Here is a 24,030-nt window from a genome sequence, read left to right as displayed (position 1 = left end):
TCATTAGTACTCAGTGAAAAAAAAAATGTTGTGTTGCTGTGATGTTATCAAAATAGCTGGTTTTGTTTTGCATATGTCTTTTTTTTTTTTTTTTGGCAAAGCAAGCTTTTCTTGTGCGATGGACCCATGTGTATGCTCTGCCAGTTGAGCTTTGCTAGGGTCCTAAAACAAAACAATTGGTCTACTCTGTTTTTGACAAACTAGTCCTTTTGTAGGTATTAAGAGTCATTATTTTCATAAGACAGATATTAAGGAATTGTGATTTGTAATATTTGAATCATGTTTCTATCCTACATCCATAAAGCCGTGTGGGATATGATATTCTTAAAAGACTACTGTATATAAATACTTTGAGCTTCACAATGTACTTCAGGAAGAACATTAACAGCAAGCCAGTGCATGACTGTAATGCTTTATTACCTGTATTTTTGCAGGCAAGTGAAGGAAGCCACTGGGGTAGATATCAGCATGAGAGTTGGTGTCCATTCTGGCAATGTTCTCTGTGGTGTCATTGGCCTTAGAAAGTGGCAGTTTGATGTTTGGTCAGATGACGTTACTTTAGCTAACAAAATGGAGTCTGCAGGACTACCTGGGTAAGTGGATACCATTGCTTCACAAGTTCATGGGTGTGTAGTAGGCTAATGAATGCTGGGGATGTTTTAAGTCTAGCCATGAATCCCAATTCTCTGACAAGTTCTGGTACCCTTGATAAGTGTAAACAGGGTCCTGGGAGATGAAACATTTTACAGGCTGCCTGTGTTCATTAGAGACATAGGTGCCAAACTAAGGATGAACTTCCTGTTTCCCATCCAGTTGTCAAGTTCCACTTGAATTGGGTTAGGGAGAAACTCTGCTTCACATGGATGTGAAAACTGTTCCAGAGAAGGGGTGGTCTCTGGGATACATACTTTTCTTTCCAAAAGGTCCTATTTATGTCAAGGCCAAGGTTTAAGTCTTTAAAATGAGAAATTGTAGTGCTGTTTGCTTTGCAATTATGCAGGAGATCCATTAGGGTGGGGTCCAACAATGTCTTGTGTGACAAATGTCCATCTTCCCTCAACAGTACGTACCAGACACAATGCAGGGATAGGGCTTTAAGGAAGTCTGCACGGGACATGTTATTACACCCACTATTATTTAAGTAAGAAACTTATGTGGACATTCCAGTTGCTGGAATTGTCTGGTTAGGTGCATACCAAAGGGGGAATTGTACCCAGTGATAGGTCTGATGACTGATGAATACAGTGGAACAATTATTTTATGACTGTTTCTGGTTTACTGGCAACTTTGCAAAGCATTTTACTAAATGTTATACAGTGTTTCAGATAGCCTTGATATATTATGTATTGCATTATTATATATGCTTGTAGTCTTTTATGAATTCATGCTTTGTTTTTTTACAGACCTTCTGTTCTCAAAGCAAGACACAGTATACAGACATACAGAAACATGTGCTACCAGTAGGAAAGTGCTGTCTAGTGACAATTGGCAGGAACCATTTTAAAATCACTTCACTTCTTCGTCTGTTTTCCTGACAGACTGCTGTTGCAGAATTTTTCATCCTGATAACATTTCTAATAAGAGTCCACAGTCTATCAATTTTACAAGCTTCTGTTTTTATTTATTTATTTAATTATTTTTCTGGGGTCACTAGTCTGTTATGCACTTATTCATCTGTGCCTTTCAGTTGTGCATGCTGTGTTATCTTCTGAGTTTGTGTAGTTTGTGTGCTTTTTACTATATTCAAAGCAGTGAATTTCATGTTCACATCGGGTCTATGTCAAATAAACGAACGCTTGAAATGATGATCGTCATATGGTCGAGACCATATAATCGACATTTCAAGTGTTCTAAAGTTCACTTTAATGGCACTGTATGGTGCAAAATGGGAGAATTTCCCTTTTTCTGCCTTGAAGTGCAGTCTCGGAGTTGGTATATTTAAGTAGGGGGGTGCAGGGGGGCCTGCCCCCCTGCTCACAGTGTTAAGGTATGTTTTTCTTTTTTTTAAATTATATATTCGAACTTTCAAATATCTACCATATGGTATTCGACATTTTGACAGTTCGAATGTATAACATAGACCCTTCACATCTAACACCCTTTTCATAAAAATAGGATTTCCCTAAGTTACCCCTTATGCAACAATCTATGAGGATAAGGCACACACAGTCTGCTTAAAGGCATTTTTAAGGGGGGAAAAGTTTTTTCTGGTGTATGTTTATGCATTTACTACATCATTTTTAAGTATTGTACTTGTACATATATGTACATATATACATATATGTATGTCTGTGACATACACACACATATCATGAAACAGGTTTATTTCACTGCTCCTTGAAGAGAGTTAGTGAAATTTCAGAATAAGCTGAGAAATAAAATTACGTAAAAATCAGAATGGATGTGTGGATCTTCAAAGATTTACCATAACTGGAGTGCCTACCCAGGCTTTACAACTGATAATCTGACTCCCATACAAGTTCCATACCTACTTCTATTTATATTTCTTTTTTTAGGGAGCTCCACCTTGCCTGCACCTCAGGTACTGGGGCATTGTCTCCATACCTCCATTACTAATACTAACATGGAGGTTACACCAACCCTAAGTAAAGAAAACACTTACTTTAGATTGGAAACCAAGTATTTCCTTCTCACTAAAGTAGTTCAACCTCATAATGTATTTAGTAATCAAAGATGCGGGCCTTCACAATATAGGTGTACAAAGGGCATGACCTTCTTGAAAAATCTTACTGACGCTGTCCTATATCTCAGTAGTAATATGGAATGTGGGAAGGTGCGTGCAAATACTTGGGTGGCAGTCAGGCCATCAGGAGGAAACTGAACTAGCTTCCCAATTTTAGTTTCTGTATTTTGCAGAAGTAGATCCCTCCATTTCTATACTGTTGATTTTCTTATTTGATATTACTATTTTATTCCTAAATCTAGACAGAATCCCTTTGTTTATAAGCTGTGCAATATAGAAGGGCTTTCTTACAACAACAGACACTTGTTCATCAAAGGTTAGTTCACTGTCCACATAAGTTCCCAAATCCTGAACAACTTGGTCAGCTCTTAGGAATCTATTGTCAGTGTAGTAGTTCTCCGGGGTAGATTACTTCCCAAAGGATACTATGATTCAGACAATGATTTTGAAACAAACTTCATGTAGGATGGCAAAGTCTTTTGAGGATTCAATGACTGCTCTTAGCTTGTAGTCATTTGTGAACCTAGTCAGCAAGAGCCCTTTGGTGTTAGCTTTTACATCAGAAAAGTAGATGCCAAACAGGAAAGATTCCAACACAGAACACTGGGGGACTCCACAGGTTACTGGTCTCTCTGTGGAGGTAACTTCCTCTATTTTGATTATCTGAGTTGTATATGTGAGACAGTTGGCAGTCCAGCATGTGACATAGGTCACATAGGGTGAGTTTTTTTATAGTCTTCTACTTGATCTGTTTAGTCATAACCGTAGCTGCCACAGCAAAGTCCTTTTTAATCCATAAGCCTTGCTGAGCATATTCATGTGTATGTACTACTCCCACTGTTATTTTTCCCTTTGATCCTTCAAACTATTTGATGTGCAAATGATAACATTTACAAAACCGATTAAATGTTTTCTCTTCATAAATACTAATCAGCATTAATTCATCATCATCATCGTCATCTTTATGTTGAACTTACCAAATGTTTAGCCTTTCACAAATCCACATTGATCGAAATTTATCAGCATTGGTAGAATTTTTACCATTTTCTTAGCTAATGTAGACATAAAACTTTATAATTGTGATTTAGAATTGAAATTGGTCTGTAAGAGGCAGGACCTTACGGGATCCTCACCCTCTTTGGTAAAACTACTACTACCATTGTCTTCTGCCATAATGCAGATGCCTTACCATGATGCAGATGCCTTCACCAAATCCTCAGTCTTAAAGAAATACGCAAACTACAAATGTGATGTAACAGTGTAATTACACGAACATCATCATCATTATAGTCGACAGTTCTAGGCCTAGTTCATGTGACACATCAAGCTATTGTGAGAACTACAGTGCTGTTTAGAGAGGGTCCCTATTATTTCATTGAAAGATTACATCATCAAATGGCATTTTATCGAACATGCCATTCGTCGAGCCATTCTGACTGAAGTTGCATTATGGCAGCGATCAGAAAATTTGCGCTTTCCCTACTGTAGTTTGATCTCTGAGTTGACTGCAGTGGTGGTGCTGCGGTAGCATTGTTGCCTCATAGTAAGACATTGTCCAGTTCGATTCTCAGCTAGAGCGTCTTCCGTGTGGAGACATGCGTGAATGGGCGTACCTTCTTTGAAGGTTGTGCGTCAGGGCCGGCAACTCGGCACGTAAAAATCTACTGCCAATCATTAGCTGACCGGTGTTCCGCTGTGGCGACCCCTAACTGGGAAAAGCCGAAAGACACAACAAGTTTGATCTCTGAGTTGGTATGTATAATTAGTGGGGAAATGTGGGCAGGTGTTAGATGAATGGCATTTCTGATGAAATGCCGTTCAACAATGTTTCCCTTCGATGATATGATATAGACCTGCTTAGAGAGACCATAGTTTCTAAGGTATAGGCAAATACAATTAAACCGTGTTATTCACTTGTTAGATGTGTGATTTCTGGAATTAGACTTGCATACCTTAAACTGCATAAACTTAATTCAACTTTCTGTGGACCATTAGCAACAAGTGTACACAATTTGGTAATAATAGATGATTGCAGCATATTTCCATTTAGAGACACTTTTTCATATGCATGAGCCACAGCTGTTATCCACATCATGAGTAAAATATTTTCACTTGTTAGCATACAGCGTGTTGTCAGAAAAGAGAATGAACCAGCACTTAATGGTAAGCATTTTTTTAACTTTGCCAAATGCTTACATTTCAGACTTAGAGGAATCCGATCTTTATGGTCATAACCCAGCTGTCTGAAGAAAATGTAATCAGCTTTGTAAATATCATGAGAATTCCTTGATGAAAGTCCACTCATTGCAAAACAAATTTTGCTCACTGCAAGATGTTGGACTGAGTCATAATTGTTCTAAGAATACTGGTTATCTTGGTACATCTTATCCTGAGTGTAGTTCATTTTGGAATCCAGGGGTATTAAGTCCATATATTCATGACAGAGTATAGACATACCTCAGTTACAGGTCATTAAATATCCCAGATTTTATTAAAATCTTCTTTCAAAACTAAAATATGAATTTTCAGAAAAAATATTAAAAATGCACTGAGCAGGGATAATACAAATAAGAAATCCAAGGAGAAAATGTATGGTTAAAAAGATCAGTTTCTGCAGCATTGTCGCATTCACATATAAGAGGCAATGTATCACTATTTATTCTTTTAGTCTTATACAGTTGTTAAGTCAAAGTTTTTGGATGTATTTGATGAACATTAAACATGGGGTGATGGGGAATTTTTCTTTTTCTGTTAAAATTAGTAGTAATCTCTTTAGGCTGTTCACTTTTGGAAACTAGTAAGTTTCTGAAATGCCAAGCTCAGTTCTATCTCAAAAGCATTTGTTTAAAAGGCATCCTACAGATCTCAAAAATTACACGTTATTAGCTTGGTAAAATTTCAAAGTTTAAACAGGAATAAACTGTGAGTTTTAACTTGAAGGTACACTCTATATATATATATATATATATATATATATATAAGCTTTTTTAATATGCAGTTATTTTAACTGAAATTGTAAGGCTTTTCCTGTTGTAACAAATATAGCTGAGTATTCTTCAACAGAGACAGTATGAATAAGAACATGTAAAACACTTGAAAGAGTTCCCATTCATTCTTGGAAGACTATAATTTCCTAAAGATGTGGGTAGGCGATAATTAGTAGACCCTCCCTGAGCACCCTGTAGCTAGAATCTATCAAGAGTTTCAACAAAGGCCCTCAGTTATTCTGAAAACACTATCCTTACTTGAAATGCAATGTTGATTGCTTAACAAAATTGAGCATGTCTGTTAATTCCATTAAGTGGTTCACTAATTTTAAATAATGCCTGAGATCCAGTTCACTGAGTGCAACTCTAAGCAATACAGTGATCAAACAGTTGCTGCTGAGTCAGTCTGAAGCTAGGAGGTGAAGTGTCTTTGCATGTAAATGTGTGATTTTAGTGACTCCAACTCATGCGGTCAGTTTAATTGTACAGTTCACCTGAGGTAATACATTTGGAGATCCGATATACAGTTTCTAAACTACAAAGGTTTACAGATTGTGTCTTTCTGTGACTTCACAGTCTTTTTTGCACTTAAGTTACTTAATGGTGCCTCTGATAAGTTCAGCACTGCTCAACCATGAAGGCAAACATGGCACATCGCATCTGCTACTTAGCATCAAACCAAAAGTGGCTTCATAGCAAAATATTAAACCAAACTGGCAAGTTTCCCAAAGCACCATACTGAAATAAATCATTTTACTGGTCAGGAAGCAGTGTGAGAGGATTAGATTTGAACACTGATAGATTTTAATTATAAAATTGCCCAGTAATGGTAACTAGTTGGCAGCATGAATAAAAAGATGTAATAAACAGCAGTACAGAAGCTTAACAGAAAAATTAAAACGGCTTCAAATATTTAAAGTTGTATATCCATGGCAGACATGCCCACTGCACCACTGCCTCTGTTTTAAATATGCTGTCTCCAAGGTAACATTATCTTGGAGGAGGGGCAAAACAAAATCTAGTATTTACTTTTCTTCAAGAGGGCGTGAACTTAGAGCTAAAATATATAAGGTGGGTTCTGGGGGAACAGAATATTACAAATTTAAATAGAATGGTTGTAGGGATGTTTGCTGCTTGAAAACAGTCTCAATTTGTATTTATGAAAAACACATTTGTGTTAGTTTACTGTTGCTAAACATAACTGATTAAATCTTTGTACTTCTGAATATTTAAATCTGAAAATTATCTACCAACATATGAACCTATAAAACATGTTTCTGTTTTATTTGCTACCAAAATGTGATGGTTACATTAACGAAAATGTTTCAGACCAGTTTACCTCTCTATTTATTAATTTTATGTACTGCAGCATATTTCCCTTGAATTTGCTTTGTTTCTTTCTGTTGTACAATAATTTGAATCTCTAAGGTAAATGCAGTGTTAGTAGCATGTTTGTTTTTTGGGTTTTTTTGCATACAACATACATTTTATGATTAGAATTTTTTATATAGTACTGTGATTTAGTCATTATCTTTATATTTCAGTATATAAAGTATGGTGATTGTCAGTATGATATTAAATGATTTGATTTTATTAAAACAATAGCACCAAATGTATTTGTATGTGTATACATGTGTGTGTGTATATATATATATATATATATATATATATATATATATATATATATATATATAGGTTAACTTCATATGGTTGAATATTCTCTTTATTGAATGAGTTCAGTGTTTGGAAAAGTGGTCAAATGCACTTTTATTGAATGCTGAATGTACTGAATGATATTTGATTGTGCTTGTAAGGTAAGTGTGGATTTTGAATTTTGAATCCCAAAACTTTGAAACTTTTGGATACCCCAGACTTTTCACCATTTATTTTGTGTGTGTGACTGAGTGGCTGTGGGTTAGGGTTAGAGTAAGGGCTGAGGAAGAGAACAGATTTAGTGTTGTGCATGTGTGCTGATGTATGTAATTTGTGCATGAGTGTATTGTGTAGTGGTACCGCTACCTTTTTCCTAAGGTAATGTGTAGGGTTGGGGTTAGTACACATTAGTAATGTGATGCACAACAGATCTGCCAGAGCTTCATTCTGCATGGGTCCTGAGCATTCATTCATTGATGATCTACTGCAGTTTTTCTGTAAAGGTAACTCTTTAAACAAGCGCCATCTGTATTAAAGTATCACTTATGACATAGACAATCATACATTTATATTAATGAAAACAAACCATGTTGACATAATCTTAGTTGCAAGCATGTTGCCTCATAAACCATGTTGACATAATTTTAGCTGCAAACATAATATATCACTTATAACATATCCAATCATTGTCAGTCAGGCATTACATAGCTCATTCAAATCTTGCCATCTTTTAAACCTCATTCCTCCCCATATGTATTGTTCCCACAATTCTTTCTTATGTAATTTGTTCCAACTCTTTTTTAAAGATCCCAGTTCCAGTTGTTTTATCTCTGTTGCAATATTCACTACTTCTAGTACAGTTGGTTTAGGCTTTGATTTCCATTTTCTAGTAATTTCTCTTTTGGCGGCCACCATAATTGGACTCAGCAGTGTCTTACTATGTCTAGGCAAGTCCAATTCTGTGCCATAGCGCAACAAAATAATTTCCCTAGTTACACCACTTTACTCACCCAATATCTCTGATAGTTGTCTGCAGAGAATCTTTAAACTCTGCCAACTCATTACACTCCCAGAAAATATGTTCCCAATTACCTCTTTCTTCCCCATCATGCCTCCAACATTTGCTGTCTACCATAGGAAAATTCTCTGGAGTCTACTTGGGGTATAAAAATATCTATGTAAACATTTCCAAAAATCTTAAATGTTTTGTATTTTGTTGCATATCTGAGAGACAAACATATAACCCCATTATTTCTTTGTGAATTCTTTAGCCAGTCTCTCTTCCCAGTCCTTTCTAACCCACACTGATCGATTCTTATACTTATCATGCAATATTTGAAGTACTGTACTAATTATTCCTTTTTTATCCGCAGCTTCTGTTCTAGATTCTACTAAAAACTCAACCAGTGCTGGTCTTTCATTTAGGACAGCCCCAATTTCTCTCTCTCTCTGCCTGTACTCTGATATCAATCCTTAATAGGGACGGCAGCCTCTAAGCTGCAGTCCAGATAAATCCTTGGCATATTCTATACTATTACCTTTCCCTCTCTAGTTATTTACTTCCAGTACCTTGGTTCCTGTGCCAGTTTTCTCTAATAAATTCCAGCCCCCTCTTGCCTATTGTCTGTATCCCTAATTGTAGTCATCCCTATTGGCAGAATCTCCTTTTTCCATTCCTGTGTTGGCTTAGTTCTTAGAATGCTTTCTGAATATAATATTCTGAATGGTTATTGCTATTCTCCTTAAAGGTCTGCATCCAAAATCCCAGTCTCTCCTTCTTTCTTAAGCTCCACCCCCCTTCATCATCATCACTTTCCACTTTGAATTATAGTTTTCTGCTTGTACTATGTATAGGAGCCTTAACTGTGTAGCTCTGAAATACCCCCTTCAAATTGGGTAATCCCAATTCGCCATGTTCTGTCAGAAGCATCAACTTATCTCACTTGATTTTGCCCTCTTCCCCTTCCAGATAAAATCCTTCAGAGCTTTATTAATTACTATCCACAACTTCTTATGTGGTCGATAAAAATATGCCTAACTTGTGTTTAAGATTAAAGCGACTAAAAAAAGTTTAACTGCTTGCATCTTACTATCCATATCTGTATAACAGAGATTCAAATTTCTCAGTTTTTGTATTATCTTTTGTTTAGTCTCTTCTCACATATCCTTAGCTGCCAAACTAGAAGCATTTTTAATCCATACTCCTAAATACTTCATTTTTTCATGTCCCCATAAATATGGATATTGCTGAACCAATTTGTGCATGGATACATAATTTACTGCTTTTGTCTTTGTTTTAGCCACATTAATTTTGCATCCCAAAAAGATTTGAAACTGTCTCAATATGTTCCACAGCATTGTAATGTGCTTTTCTGGTTTTATCAGGTATAAAATAATATCTTCAGCAAATAGTGCCAGCTTTTCTCAATTATATCCTTGAATTTCTGCGTCCCTTATTTTCTTTACCAGTGGTTCTAAATATCATGCAAATAACAAAGGGCAAAGAGGACACCCCTGCATGGTTCCTCTGCTCAAGCAGAAATTATTAGGGGAACTCACCCTCTTTAATTTTTGCCACCAGTCCCTCCTAATCAACCTTATAATTCTATTAGGAAATGCAAATGCTTTCATTGCCCTGCTCAAATAGTTCTAGCTTACTCTGTCAAATTCTTTTTCTGCATCAAGACCCACCAATGACAGTGGTATTTTCTTACATTCTTCTTCCCTGTGGATCATTTTCACTGTATTTTTAAACTCCACTTTAATTTTATCCCACCCTCTAGCTATATTTTCAGAAGAAATTTCTATCTAATCTAATAGTTCCTGAATAATTTATACCATACATTCCTTAAATGTTTCTCTTTTCAACAGATAGGAGGGGAAAATGCTAGTGTCGCATTTTTATTTCATTATCCTGTGTTTTTATTTTTATTATTGGCACATGATCTGAAATAGTTATTGGGTGCATATCAAGATGTTCAATTAAATGCACATGTTCCTGTGAAATGTAAACTCTGTCTAGCCTAGTCCAGTTTTTGTATCTTGGGGAATAATATGTAAATTCACTACAAACTCCTAGTTCTGAATTCAGAACTTCCATGCCAAATATTTTCATAAATTTCTTCAACAATCTACCCTCCTTTGCTATATTTTCTCTTCTGGGTCACCCCACAAACACTTCTTCACTGTTGGAAATCAAATTCTAGTCCCCACCTATAAGTAATATTCCTTGCTGAAAAATGATTATTTCTCCCAGAATTGTCTTAAGCTCCTTTATAGCAGCTTTAGGTGGAATATAAATGCATGCCAGTGTAACCCTCCTCCCTCTAGTACTACTGGTCTAAAACTTTTTTATCTTGTATTACTATTAGAGTTCCTCTTGCAATTGCCCCAGGCATTCCACTGAATAACCATCCCGAAAGTCTTTCTTTGCCAACTTCATATGTTCAGTTCTTACCAAGTATGTCTCCTGTAGCATAGCTATTTGCACTCTTACATTTTTAATATAGTTCACTATTCTTTCTTTTTTGTCTTTATCTGTGAGACCATTGGCATTTAAAAACATTACAAAAAGGATCATTGTATTAAAATGTTATTTCTACTCTTTAATGTATAACAGCTTTTTTATTAAATGTCTAGTTCCAGCTTTTGTGTTACATGCATACACTGGCATGTTTATCTTTTATACACTTTTTGTCATATCCATTTGAGCCTATGTCACAGCTTACAAATCTTTTTATTTTATTGAAAGCCCTCAAACAAAAAAAAACATACCCTAATACCCCCTAAAACCTATTAATTTAATAATAACACACAAAACAATGTACATCTGCCAATATTGAAGTGTTACCCTCCTAATAGGAACAAATGTTCCAAACTGACAGCTATACTCATAGACCTGAGTTAGCCTAAAAGAAAGGTTATCCATGCTAAGATGCATGGTGCAGTCTGTGTTTCAACCAAGTGTTGTGTGGCTTTGTCTTATCTTTATAGCTCTCCTAGCTGAGTAAACACTTGCATCCTTTCAGAGAACATTATCTCCTAGCCATTTCTCTTTATCAGACTGTGTCCTGGAGACATGAGGACCAGATACAAAATTAGTACTAAGCATACATGTATTTTCTAGGAAAAAAGCCTTATAATATTCAGTATTCTTTTTCATTTACTTCCTTTCTCTTAAAACGTGTTACTAGGTCAAGCTAAGGGCATTAATCCAGTTATTCCCCTGTGCAAGAAAAAAACACACTATTTTTTCTTTTGTTTTACTTGGTTTACTTTCTCCCTCCTCTTCCCCACTCCTAAGTATTTTTTTCTCTGAACAGTAATGACATGAAGTAGACATATGCTTTAGAGTCCCCTACAAGTTTAATAAAGTCTAAAAGAATCCAATATTTCCTGATTTTTCTTGTTCTGTCATGTTTCACAAAAATAATTATTACTTTGTAATCCCACATTTGTCAATTTCAAAGTTACTGGTTTTATTCCTGTTAATCTCTCCTGTCTCTATTTCATTTCCAACCTACTCTCAATTCTTCTAGTCAATTCTTGTGTTTTTTTTTCTGTTGAAACATTGGAAAAGATGGCACAGTCTTTATGTGGTATTTATTACCGGAAGAACAAGAATCAGAATCTCCTCTTGTTTCACAGATTCAAAAAATGATTTTGCCTCTCTAGGAAAGAATATTTTGAAAATAGCTGGGTACAGCAGTTTGAATCTCACACATGCTTCTTGCCATTCCATGAATAGTGAAATAAATGTACTCCTCTTTTGCCTGTTGTACATTGAATAATCATTCTCCACAAACACACTGCTGTCTCCCACTTATAGTACTTTGCCTTTCTGCCACAGTTTTGTCAGAATCAACTCCTTCTGCTGGTAGGATTGCATTTTTACTATTAAAGGTCTAGGTTGCTTTTTCATAGCCAGGTTTGGAGCATACACACATTGTGCCCTTTCAATTAAGAACTCCTGCTGTGGAATACCAGTCTGGTTGCTTATTTGTGTTTTCATAAAATTAATACAATCTGTTCCTTCCAGCTTTTTGGCACAGCAGAAAATCTCAGGTTTTCTCTACATGTTCTATCCTCTAATTTTATTATTTTTTGAAACACATCTTCTTGACCAGTCTCGTGTTCAGCCAGCCTTTCCTTCATTTCAACCTCTGATTTTTTTATAGTTTTATCACCTCATCTGAATATCTATTTAAAGCTTCTTCCATTTTTCTAGCCTTTTGTTGTTGGAGTTAATGTATTCCATCAGTGTTTCATTTGTTTTAATCAGGTCTTTGCGCAGTTGTCTTATACTTTCCTCTAAAGTTACTGGAAGTCATGTCTGGAGCTTGCACTGCTTTTTGCTAAACAGCTGCAGTACTTTTCCAGTCTGTGTTATTCCTCACCTTTTGTAGCTGAATTTCTCTCAAGTCTGAAAAGTTATTTAATGATGAGACTGCTTGATGGTGCTTCTGGATGCAGCTTCTGCTTGCTGAAACCAGTCTGATTAATGCACTGAACTTTCCAGACTATTAACCTTTTCAGCACTATATATTAACTTTTGCGCAGTTACTAATAAAATAACTTGTCTGTATAACAGACACATACGATAATGTCACTGTTTACAGGTTTTAATGTCTCAGATTAAACTTTTCAGGCAGCATGGAGAATGTTCTCCAGTGTACCAGATCTAACAAGAAATCAGATCTAACATCATACACTTTTAATGTCCTTTATATATTCTTCTGTACCATCCAGATCTTGTCCATGAAACAGTCTGTTGTTAATACCTTTGGAATTCTTCTGTTGTAATGCAGTCTCTTGTTAAGTTACTTTGTCTTCTGTTTCAAGGTGAATTATGTAACAATCTTAAACTTTTAGGGAGTCTTTTCTATTGTGAATGTTTCTGTATGAAAGCAGTCTTCCCATATTCCATGCACCTATTTTTGTATCTGTTTGTACCAGGTACCAGACATTCTGTTATACATTCAGTTGGTGCCATTCAGATAAGAAAAGTTTAACCCTTTAATGTATGCATGCTAGCAAACAGAAATGTACATGCATCTAAGTGACTATATTTTCCTGTATATATTCTAGCAAATGGAAGTGTGCATGTACTGTTACATTTTACTACATATATATTCTAATAAACAGAAGTGTATACGCACTATTATATGTCTAAATATATATGTGTAACAGTTCTCCCTTTTTATTTTAAAACACAGAACAGTTTACATTGATATATATTCTTTGGTCAGATCATAATTTTCATCATGATTTATAGAAAAACATTAGGAAACAAAACCTTTAGTTTTCTTTTGATACAGCAAGTCAAAACACAGTTCCATATGGTTAACACAATGATAACCATTAAGACTAGAACTGGATGCAACAACTTTTTTCTTTTGAAAACCATTTTGTAAAAATGTCCCACCAGTTATGAGCTGTATCGGTTTCAGTTTTTTCTGCACGCTTAATATTTTGCACAATTACAGAATTTAATTCATGACTTAGGATTGTTCCATTTACCTTTTGCAACTGTTGAATGAACTGATTGCTTTCACTTATGACTTTATGTAATGATTCTAATGAAAAACCTACATTAATCATTGACAGTGTCTGTGGATTCCAGCTAAAGACATTGCAGCCTTGTTTTCTGGAATAAACACACATGTCATAAATGTTAAGCTTTGATTTGTTGCTATTCATACAAATGAACTGAGGAGCAATTTCTGTGAACAGTTTAAAACTTGATGGCAAAATTGTCCATATACACAGATAGAAAACATGGTTTTTACACTTGGAGAATGCTTGTTATTATTTACTATTAGTTTTGCTTGCACAGAATTCTTTTTGCATTTGTACATACATGGATTGTAATGTACACTTAGTCCAGTTTGCAAACTTAGTGACATTAATATTAAACTGAAGCCTGCTAATTGCAGACATTTTTAGCATGCTCTTTTTGTGATGCCCATATAGCAGGTAACCATTGTGCCTTTAAATGTACTATTTGTGAGATATCCTGTCATGTCAGTTTTAATCTCTTTGCCAGTATTTTTATGTCAATTGAATTTAATTCCCCTAAGCATGTACCCATACCCCTAAAAGACCATTGTATTAAGTTCTCTGTCTTTTCAGCCAGTAATGTCAGGAGGGAATGAGATATTAAAATGTACTACTTTTTTTTGGTAGTTTTGCCCCACTACCGTTGGTACCCTAATCACTTGATGACAATCTTTTAATAATTACTGAATCATTGATGGAGGCTAATATATTTTTCTTGTAGCTTTATTTTAGACCCGTTTGCAGTACTGTTTACACAGTCAGTGTAAAATGGAAAGAGTGCTCTTTTCCCCTGTAGTATGCAGCATTTCATTGCAGTATTGTTTTGTAAAGATATGTTTGCTTCACGCTGTGAAAAATGAATGCATGTCTGCCCTCTGGCTTTTCTTTAAACTGTGACAATTTGGTCTAAGGAAAGATTTCCAAAATGACATTTTTGTCCCCTTGTACAAGAGAAATTACATTGTATTCTGTTTGTAATCTCATTTGTCCAGTACAACCTTATGTTACTAACATTGCTTTTGAATGCTGTTTCTGCTGGAGTTTCTGCTATTCCTGGTACTATTATACAATTATAAAATATTGTAAAAAACAAAAGAGATGTTGGCTTAACTAACACACATTTGAAAATAGAGGTATTTGCATAGTTTACATCTGCTGTTCTCTGCCTTTTTCTCTTCTGCATTCCAAACAAGTGCACTTTAGGTAGCTTCATTTTCATTTTCCTGAAACGAAAATACATGCATGTCACTTTTGTGACTCTGTCTCTTTACTGCTTTTGATTATTCTCATTTGATCTTTATGCACTAAAACTGCTGTGTTATTTGAAATGGTGATTTTGAAATTATTTAACAGCTTAGCTATGAGAGGCTGCTCCTGCCATAAGAACAGCACCATACGTCCTAATTTACTGTTTATTTTATAAGTGTCTTGCTTTAGCTGGATGAAAGTTTTAAAACATTTGGGAATAAAATGTAAAAGCATTTAATTAAGGTATTTATCCATATATTAGATCCTGCTATGTACATTAACCATTTTCTAAATGTAGAATAGTGTGATTCAAGTTATTTTTTGTCAGCATAGCTAACTGCTGTGTAAGGTCTGGAATCTCTCTCTTTACGAACCAGATTCTTTTTGTCTTGTAATTCTGCATGGGGTGTCTGATATTTTTTAGTAACCTGTTCTGCTGACTCTAAAGCTCTTATGCATTTCTGAAAAAAATGTTTGTTTATGTTGTCTAAACTTTCTGAACTCATTTTGTCTGTCTTTTAGAAGTTTATTAAATTTTTCTGTCAGTTCACCGTGAACCTCGCTATCCTTATCTGTTTTGTGCTGTGCAGTGGCTTCATTCCACTTTTGTCTAAAGGGTGTAACAAGATGTACAGGAGATTCTGTCAGTAACTGATTTGACTGCTGCTGTAACTCTGAAATTAACATTTCACATGTGGTGACAAGACATAACTGTTTAACATCTGGAAGTAATGCAAGTGTATGACCCTTATCTGGTTGTTTACTATTAACAGTCTGAACTGTACTTTTATGACATTGTACACAGAAAACAGTTTTTTGTTACTTGCACAATAAACATGTATTGTCATACCACAGATTTTTCAGTTTAAGATACCAGTCAAATGTAATCAATTTACATAATTCCCGTCTGTCAGCTTGCCCCAATAAGGTTTTACATTTGCTAATATGCTGTTTATACAAACTCTTTAGTCTGTTCAAAATGGACACATTGAGTAAAACACTGTTTACTACACTCTTTAACGGCATCCATACTGCATGTAAAGACAGAAAGATTTCTTACCAAGTTCACAGAGTTAGTTGGCCACACTACTTACTGTAGATGGTTGGAAAACTTCTGTACTTACTTGAAATGCTGGTTAAATGAAGCTGGTACTTCCAGATTTGAAACCTGGGAATTCACCCACCTGAAGAATTTATGGCATTGCTTTCTTCCTACACAGCAGTCTCACTCTGGATCCAGATGTCTGGTGAAACTGAACTGCTGCAAACTGTGGAAACTGAAGTGCTCCTATTTAGGACTCAATCACATATGTAAATGTTAGTTACTGCACTTTTACTGAAGTGACCTTATACAAGGCACCACATCCCTTTTGTCAGAATACAGGCTAGGCTCACCAATAAAAACTTATTTAATGATGAGATTGCTTGACAGTGCTGCTGGATGCAGATTCTGCTTGCTGAGACCAAAGTCTGATTAATGCATTGAACTTCTGCAGACTATTAACCTTTTCTACACGATATATTAACTTTTGCGCATTTACTAATAAAATAACGTGTCTATATAACAGATGACATGTACGAGAATGTCACAGTTTACAGGTTTTAATGTCTCAGATTAAACTTTTCAGGCAGCATGGAGAATGTTCTCCAGTGTACCAGATCTAACAAGAAATCAGATCTAACATCATACACTTTTAATGTCCTTTATATATTCTTCTGTGCCATCCAGATCTTGTCCATGAAACGGTCTGTTGTTGTTAATACCTTTGGAATTCTTCTGATGTTCATGCATTCTGTTGTTAAGCTACTTTGTCTTCTGTTTCAAGGTGAATAAAACAACGATCTTAAACTTTTAGGGAGTCTTTTCTGTTGTGAATGCTTCTGTATGAAAGCAGTCTTCCCATACTCCCTGCATCTGTATCTTATCTGTTTGTATCAAGTACCAGAAATTCTGTAATGCATTCAGTTGGACATCATTCAGCTAAGAGAAGTTTAACTCTTTAATGTATACATGCTAGCAAACAGAAATGTACATGCATCTAAGTGACTATATTTTCCTACATATATTCTAACAAACAGAAGTATACATGAACTGTTATATTTTACTACATGTGTATTCTAATAAACAGAAGTGTATATGCACTGCTGGGTCCACTTTGTAATTTCAAAATTCCACATTCCCGAAGTTTGAAATACTGATGCTCAGAACTTCGAGATTGTGGAATCTCAAAATTAAAAAAAAAAACTAAAACAAGACTACCTCAAGAAACACATTTTTGCAGGGGGGGCAAGCCCTCCTGCAACCACCACACCCACTGCAACTTAAATATACCAACTCCAAGATCACACTACAGTGTAGACAATGGTAATGTTCCTGTTCTACACTGTACAGCGATCTCCATTGCCAGGTTTCGAGATTCCGCAATCTCAAAGTTCTGAGCATAGGCATTTAGAATGTTGGGATTGTGGAATTTCAGAATTACAAAGTGGACCCGTACTGTTATATGTCTATATATATATATATATATATATATGGTTCCCTATGAAACCATCGAAGTTACACTACATCGAGAATGACTACATCGAGACTAGACCATCGAAAGTACATAACAGCGAAAACAGAAATCGTCGACATTTAAAACACCGAACACCATAACACCGACACACGGAACGTAAACAACACACTACACTACATAGAATACACACTAGCCCTGACCCAAACCCTAACCCTAAGGTCCGACACTATCGCACTTCACCTACCTGCACCCTAACCCTAACTCACTTACCCACCCCTAGCCCAAGCTCCGACACTATCGCACACTTCACCTACCTGCACCCTAACCCTAACTCACTTACCCACCCCTAGCCCAAGCTCCGACACTATCGCACTTCACCTACCTGCACCCTAACCCTAACTCACTTACCCACCCCTAGCCCAAGCTCCGACACTATCGCACACTTCACCTACCTGCACCCTAACCCTAACTCACTTACCTAGCCCAAGCTCCGACACTAACGCACACTTCACCTACCTGCACCCTAACCCTAACTCACTTACCCACCCCTAGCCCAAGCTCTGACACTATCGCACTTCACCTACCTGCACCCTAACCCTAACTCACTTACCCACCCCTAGCCCAAGCTCCGACACTAACGCACACTTCACCTACCTGCACCCTAACCCTAACTCACTTACCTGACCACTCCCACCTCCGTCACTGTCGCACACTTACCGGGTCGCGTTAAACATACACCAGTGCTGTGACATTCCATTTCGACGCTTTGTAAGTCGACGATTTCCGTTTTCGATGGTTTGCAATTTCAATATTGAAGTCCCGATCTTCTCATTTTCGATGTAGTGTAACTTCGATGGTTTCATAGGGAACCATATATATATATATATATATATATATATATATATATATATGTGTGTGTGTGTGTGTGTGTGTGTGTGTAAAACAAAGTCATCTGTATTTCTTTTTTCCTAGCATCCAGGCAGTGTACTTACTAGCCAGTTACTGAAATTTACTCAGAAATATAAATCTACTGGCTTTCTTCACTAAGTTTCTGTTTTCATACTGGGAGATCTAGACTTTAGCTGTTACTCAATGTGCAGCCATCTTGGAAATCCCTGTGTAAAGATAACTCTGGCTGCATTTAAAGTATACCATGTTTTATGTGTGTCCCTCCTCCTCTTTTGTCTGTTAATACAACCCCAAGCCCAAAAGCCCACCATGACTGCCTTAGGGCTTAATTGATCTTTTGTTGTTTCCATTTTTTAAACCACCCAGTGCACCCCACTGTCCTAATGTAAGATTACTACCTGTCCCTCTTTACAGAACTGTTCTATTTTGGGCAGATGAGTCCTACAAAAAAATGTAAATGTTGAGGTCAGTTATGATACGATATCTTAAACATTTACTCTGCATCTTCTTGATGGTCTGGTTGATGATGTTCTAACCTTTCAGTCTATAGTGATCAAACGTTCTTCTTAAGAACTGTATATTGGACTTGTAGAGCATAGTGGAGTCTACATTAGGCAAGATTACTATATACTGTTTTGGGAATATCTACTTTCCTGTCTCTGGAGCAACTGAGGTGTTAGTATAATACATTTAAGAGGTGGATGGCTCCCCTTCTTATGGGGAAGGGGGCAAGCCCATGAAGAAGCAGCTGTTTTTAGTATGTGCTAGTGGGATATAGGTCAGTTCTCTTCTTGATCAGTTTAGATTGGTCAGATCTCAACCATTCAGAGAGGAAAATTAGAAACATTGTAGTGTGTCATACAAATTCTGTTATTAAATTATTTCTGTAATAAAGCTAAAATAACTGTTTTAACTTAAGTTTTTCTTGGGTTATCCTTCAGAATTGCACATTTCATTAAGAAGAATCCCACTTTCAAGCCTATTACATTAGATGCTGAGGAGCTGCATGTTACAGATAGGTTCATAGGTAGGTACTAGGCTATCTGCCCGAAGGCATTTATAAGCCTAGCCAGAATGTGTTGGATTTCGCCACCCCCTTAGATTAGTTCCCTGTGCCTCTGTCTAGCAGAGCCATTGAAGTGATCCCTGGGGTAAACTTTCTGTTTCCCATCCACTCGTCAATGTTTCTCTTGAAGAGGGTTAGCGAGGAGCTCTGCCTAATGTAGATTGGAATCTTGTTCCAGAGCATGGGAAGTCTCTGGGACAGGAATCTATCCCTCCAGCACGTCCTATTTATTGTTGTGGTGAAGTTTAGTTCCCTGGAGTGTGTGGTTCGAGGGGATATGGTTTTCTTTAGGTGGGGCATGTCCATCAATTCTGGGTTGGACATGGCCTTGTATGTCAGGCAGAGATCACCTCTGAGTAGGCGGTATGCAACCGAGTACAGCTGGATTTTCTTCAGTCGAGCTGCATAGGGCATCTGCTTGAGGCCAGTGATCCTCTTGTTGAGGTACTTCTGTGGTCTTTCCAGTGTTGCAGGTGTCTTGTAAGGTACATCCCAAATGGGGCATTGTACTATATGATGGGTCTGATGAGTGATGCATAGAGGGGCCCAATGACCTCTTTTGATCTGGATGCAAACCCTTTTGTGATTAGGTGGGCCACATAGAAGGATTTTCTAACCACTTTGGCAATGTGATTATCAAAGGAGAGGTTAATATCTACTTGGGTCCCCAGATCCCTTATTATGTCTTCTGTATTTAGGGGGCTACCACCTATGTGGTAGTTTGTGGGTACTTTGTTTTTTCCAAAGGGGATGACTATGCACTTTTTGGCACTTAGCTTGAGGCCATGGTTTTGACACAAGGTATCTGTCTCAGTGAAACCCTTTTGGAGGATGTCTGTGTCAGCTGGAGAGTCAATTATAGCCCCTAGTTTTCAGTCGTCTGTGAGTCTGGTCAGCCATAGTCATCCTGTGCTTGCCTGTACCTCTGAGAAGTATATGCCAAACAGGAGGGGTCCTAGGACTGAGCCCTGGGGAACACCACTTGTAACTGGTTTAGAGTCAGACCTAGCTCCTGCAACTCTTACCATGTGGGTTCTGTCTGTGAGCCACTTGGCAACCCATCTCGTGATGTAGGGATTTATGTTCAGGCTGGTGAACTTGTCTATAATACCTTAGTGGGGAATGGTGTCAAAGGCCTTTGCAAGGTCTTGGTAACTGTCTCAAAGAAGTCCACCAGGTTTAGGAGGCATGATCTGCCCTTAACAAAGCTGAACTGGGTAGGGTCCAGTGTTTGGAGGTTTCCAATGTCTCTGTTAATGAGATCCATGATGATGCGCTCCATAGCTTTGCAGACCAAGCTAGTCAGGCTTATAGGGTGATAGTTCCCGGGGTCCGTTGTGGCTCCACCTTTTTGTGGATTGGAATAACCATTGCTGTGTGCCATTCTGGGGACATGTAGCCTGTGGAGAGGCTGAGTTTAAACAGTGTGTTTAGGTGAGGGGTTAGGTCATCTTTGAGCTCATGTAGGACACAGCCTGGGACACCATCCGGTCCAATTGATGCTGTGTTTTTGGCTTTGGAGAGGGCTGTTTTAACCTGAGTGCCTGCGATTTCATGGGCACTGCATTCTTCTGGTAGAGTTATGGACCCTTTTGGGGGTGAGAGGGGAGTGAAGTTTGCAATGAACCTGTCTGCCAGGATGTTGGTTATATCGGTCGGATCAGTGTATTTTGTGCCATTCTGTACTAACTCCAAGCAGATCTGAGAATTGCCACTTAGATTCTTGAGATAGCTAAAGAATGCCTTGTGGTTATCTTTGGAGTCCATGGCAATTTTTCTTTCGAAGCTAGCCTTGGATGGTTTTTTGAGGGAATGTAGTTTCTTGCTGATACTGATAAGGGATGTCTTCCCTTCTTGAGATTTTAATCTTTTCTGTAATAGTTTCATCCTCCTATTGTATAGCTTGTTTATGGCAGGGGTCCTCCAGACTGGTTTCCTTTTCTTGGAGGAGTGAGTCTTGGTTTTGTTTGGGATAGCATGATCCATGCATTCTTGTAGGTGCCTGTAGAGTGCATTAGTAAAGGATTTTGCAGCTTGGACAGCGTTATCCTTTAGCATGGAGGCTTTGAAACTTCCCACCTCAGTCGTAAGTAACGTGAAGTTTGCTTTTGAAAAGTTTTTCACAGTGGTTTCTTTGACTGGGGGTGGTGGTGGAATGTGGATATCCAGAATGATTAGTTTATGGTCAGATCTAACCAGCGAGGGGATGGCCTCCGGTGTGGAACACCGGTCGCCCATTTTGGTGATGACCAGGTCCAATATGTTGTCACCTCTGGTGGGGGTGTTGACCAGTTGATCCAGGGCATTTGAGTTTATAAATTCTAGGAAATGTTGGGCAAGAGAGTATGTACTTGAGTAGTTCTCCCAGTTAATGTTTGGGTAATAGAAATCACCCAATATCGGGGTGTTTGGTAGGACCTTTATGTTTCCCAGTGTTTCCAGGAATGTGGGGTGGGGGTCCTGGGACATGGTGGGTGATCTGTAGCAAGCTATAATTTGAATAGCAGTTTTGCCCATTGTTAGTTGCATGCGGATGATCTCTGAAGCATCGTGCTGTGCCACTAACCTGGAGGTGTGGGTATCCTTGATGAATATGGATACTCCCCCACCTTTTATATTTTGGTATGGGTTTTGTGGCTGAAATGTATGGTACGAGTTGTAGCCTGGTAGTGCTGGGGTGCTCTCTGGAGCCTTAAACCAGGTTTCTGTTACTGCACATATATCGATTTTCTCCATACTGAGGAGTGCCTCGAGTGCCTGCATTTTGAGGTTTAGACTTCTGGCATTGAGTAGCATTACCCTCAGTTTTTTGTTACTTGTGCTATTTACGGTGGTGGGTTTGTCTTTTGAGCCTTGCTTAAAAAAAGGCACTATGGAGGTGGCAAGAGCCTTGGCCAGTATTCAGAAGCCTAAGGGTGATAGGTGCAAGCCATCTCTAGCAAAGCAGTGTGGCTTGTCGAGCATGTCATCCCAGGCTGACAGAGACTGAATCCCCTTTGAATGACACCAGAAGCTTAGCCAATTGTTGAAATTGATCATTTTTTCTCTATACCATGATATCATTCTTCGTGAGGACAGGATGCTACTCAGGGTCAGAGTCATACTGGCCTGGGCTACTTGATCAGAGAGCTCCTCCATGTCTCTTTTCATGTAGTCCAGGGAGGTACGGCTCAGGTCATTCACACCAACATGGACAATGACAGAGTCATGTACTTGTTCTGAAGTGACCTGAGTGCTTGTGTTATGTGGCGGATCCTGGCACCCGACAGCCAGCTAATAGTAACCTTCTCCTTGTTCAGCCTACTGAGTGGGACGTTAGTGTGCCTGACTATAGAGTCACCTATTACTAGTGTGTTGGGTATGTTATTTTGCCATAAGTGCTGTGATTGTGTGGCACACTGGTTTTGTAAAGTGTGTGTTTCATGGTTTGTGTTGGGGGGGTGGAGGTTGCTTGGATGTCTGCTTTGGAGGTCTCTGTTGCTTCTGCAGATTTTTATTTAGAGCCTCCGAGTATGTTTTCATGTATTTTTTGCCGGTGCTGGTTTCATAGGTCTATGTGAGACTGGTGGTGTGATGCAAGTAATTACCTTCTCCTCTTGACTGCCTGGTCCAGTCTTGGGATGAGAGAGCTTAGCCTCCAGTTTGGCTGTATAATTGCATCTCTCACATGTATTAGTGTTTGGTGGAAGGAGGAGAGGGTTGTCTGTGTACATGAGGCAATTGTAACATTGCCTCAAAATGCCCAGATTCACCAGTTGGACCAGAGAGTACACCTGAAACTGCCCTTTGGACATGCCTGGATAGATACAGTGAACTGTTTTACTGATTGGCTGGTAAGGTCAAATAGACAGCCTTGTCCTTCTCTACAGTATAGGGGGGTCTAGTGCTAAGGTTTATTAGTGCTTGCTATGAGTTTTTAGCAAGTGCCAGTATGAAAGTGAATGGTTTGATTGCTTAAGTTGAAAATTTGTCTAGTTCCAAGTGAAAAATTGAAGAGTCGACTTTGTGGAGCCAGGAATAGTTATACCCTAGCTGCCCGGCGCGCAAAACCTTGCAAATGCGGGTTGTATAGCAGGGAAATGAAAGAGAGAGAAATTAGCCAAAAATGACAAATAAACTACAAATTTCTAGGCTGAAACCACTCCTCCAGGGACAGATAGGCTGCTCAAAGCTCCCTCTCTCACAGGGAACAGAGTAACTTCCTCCTATCCAAGTAAGGTATGGGCAAACACAGAAACTTGTAACACAGCCCTGAATTCAGCACTAACCTGAAAACTGGACTATACTAGCTTAGAAAGGCGGGAAAACAAGTATATATATATATATATATTTTTTTTTTTTTGTTTTGTTTTGGGGTTTTTTTTCAGAAAATAAAGAAGATACAATCAA

General features: G+C 37.8%; 1 protein-coding gene across 2 annotated transcripts in view; it reads left to right on the top strand.

The window, feature by feature from the left end:
* Window positions 1-24,030, top strand: part of ADCY7 (adenylate cyclase 7) — a 2,777,509-nt gene that overhangs the window by 2,311,533 nt on the left and 441,946 nt on the right. For both annotated transcript variants that reach the window (XM_044081980.1, XM_044081981.1), the window contains one exon: window positions 435-593. In XM_044081980.1, the coding sequence (XP_043937915.1) occupies window positions 435-593 (159 nt within the window). The remainder of the gene's footprint in view (window positions 1-434; window positions 594-24,030) is intronic.

Source organism: Protopterus annectens, chromosome 8.part1 (assembly GCF_019279795.1).
Source record: "Protopterus annectens isolate FY-2018-M chromosome 8.part1, PAN1.0, whole genome shotgun sequence".
NCBI lineage: Eukaryota > Metazoa > Chordata > Ceratodontiformes > Protopteridae > Protopterus > Protopterus annectens.
The sequence above is the reverse complement of the archived record's forward strand: the minus strand, read 5'-3'. Positions and strand labels throughout refer to the sequence as shown.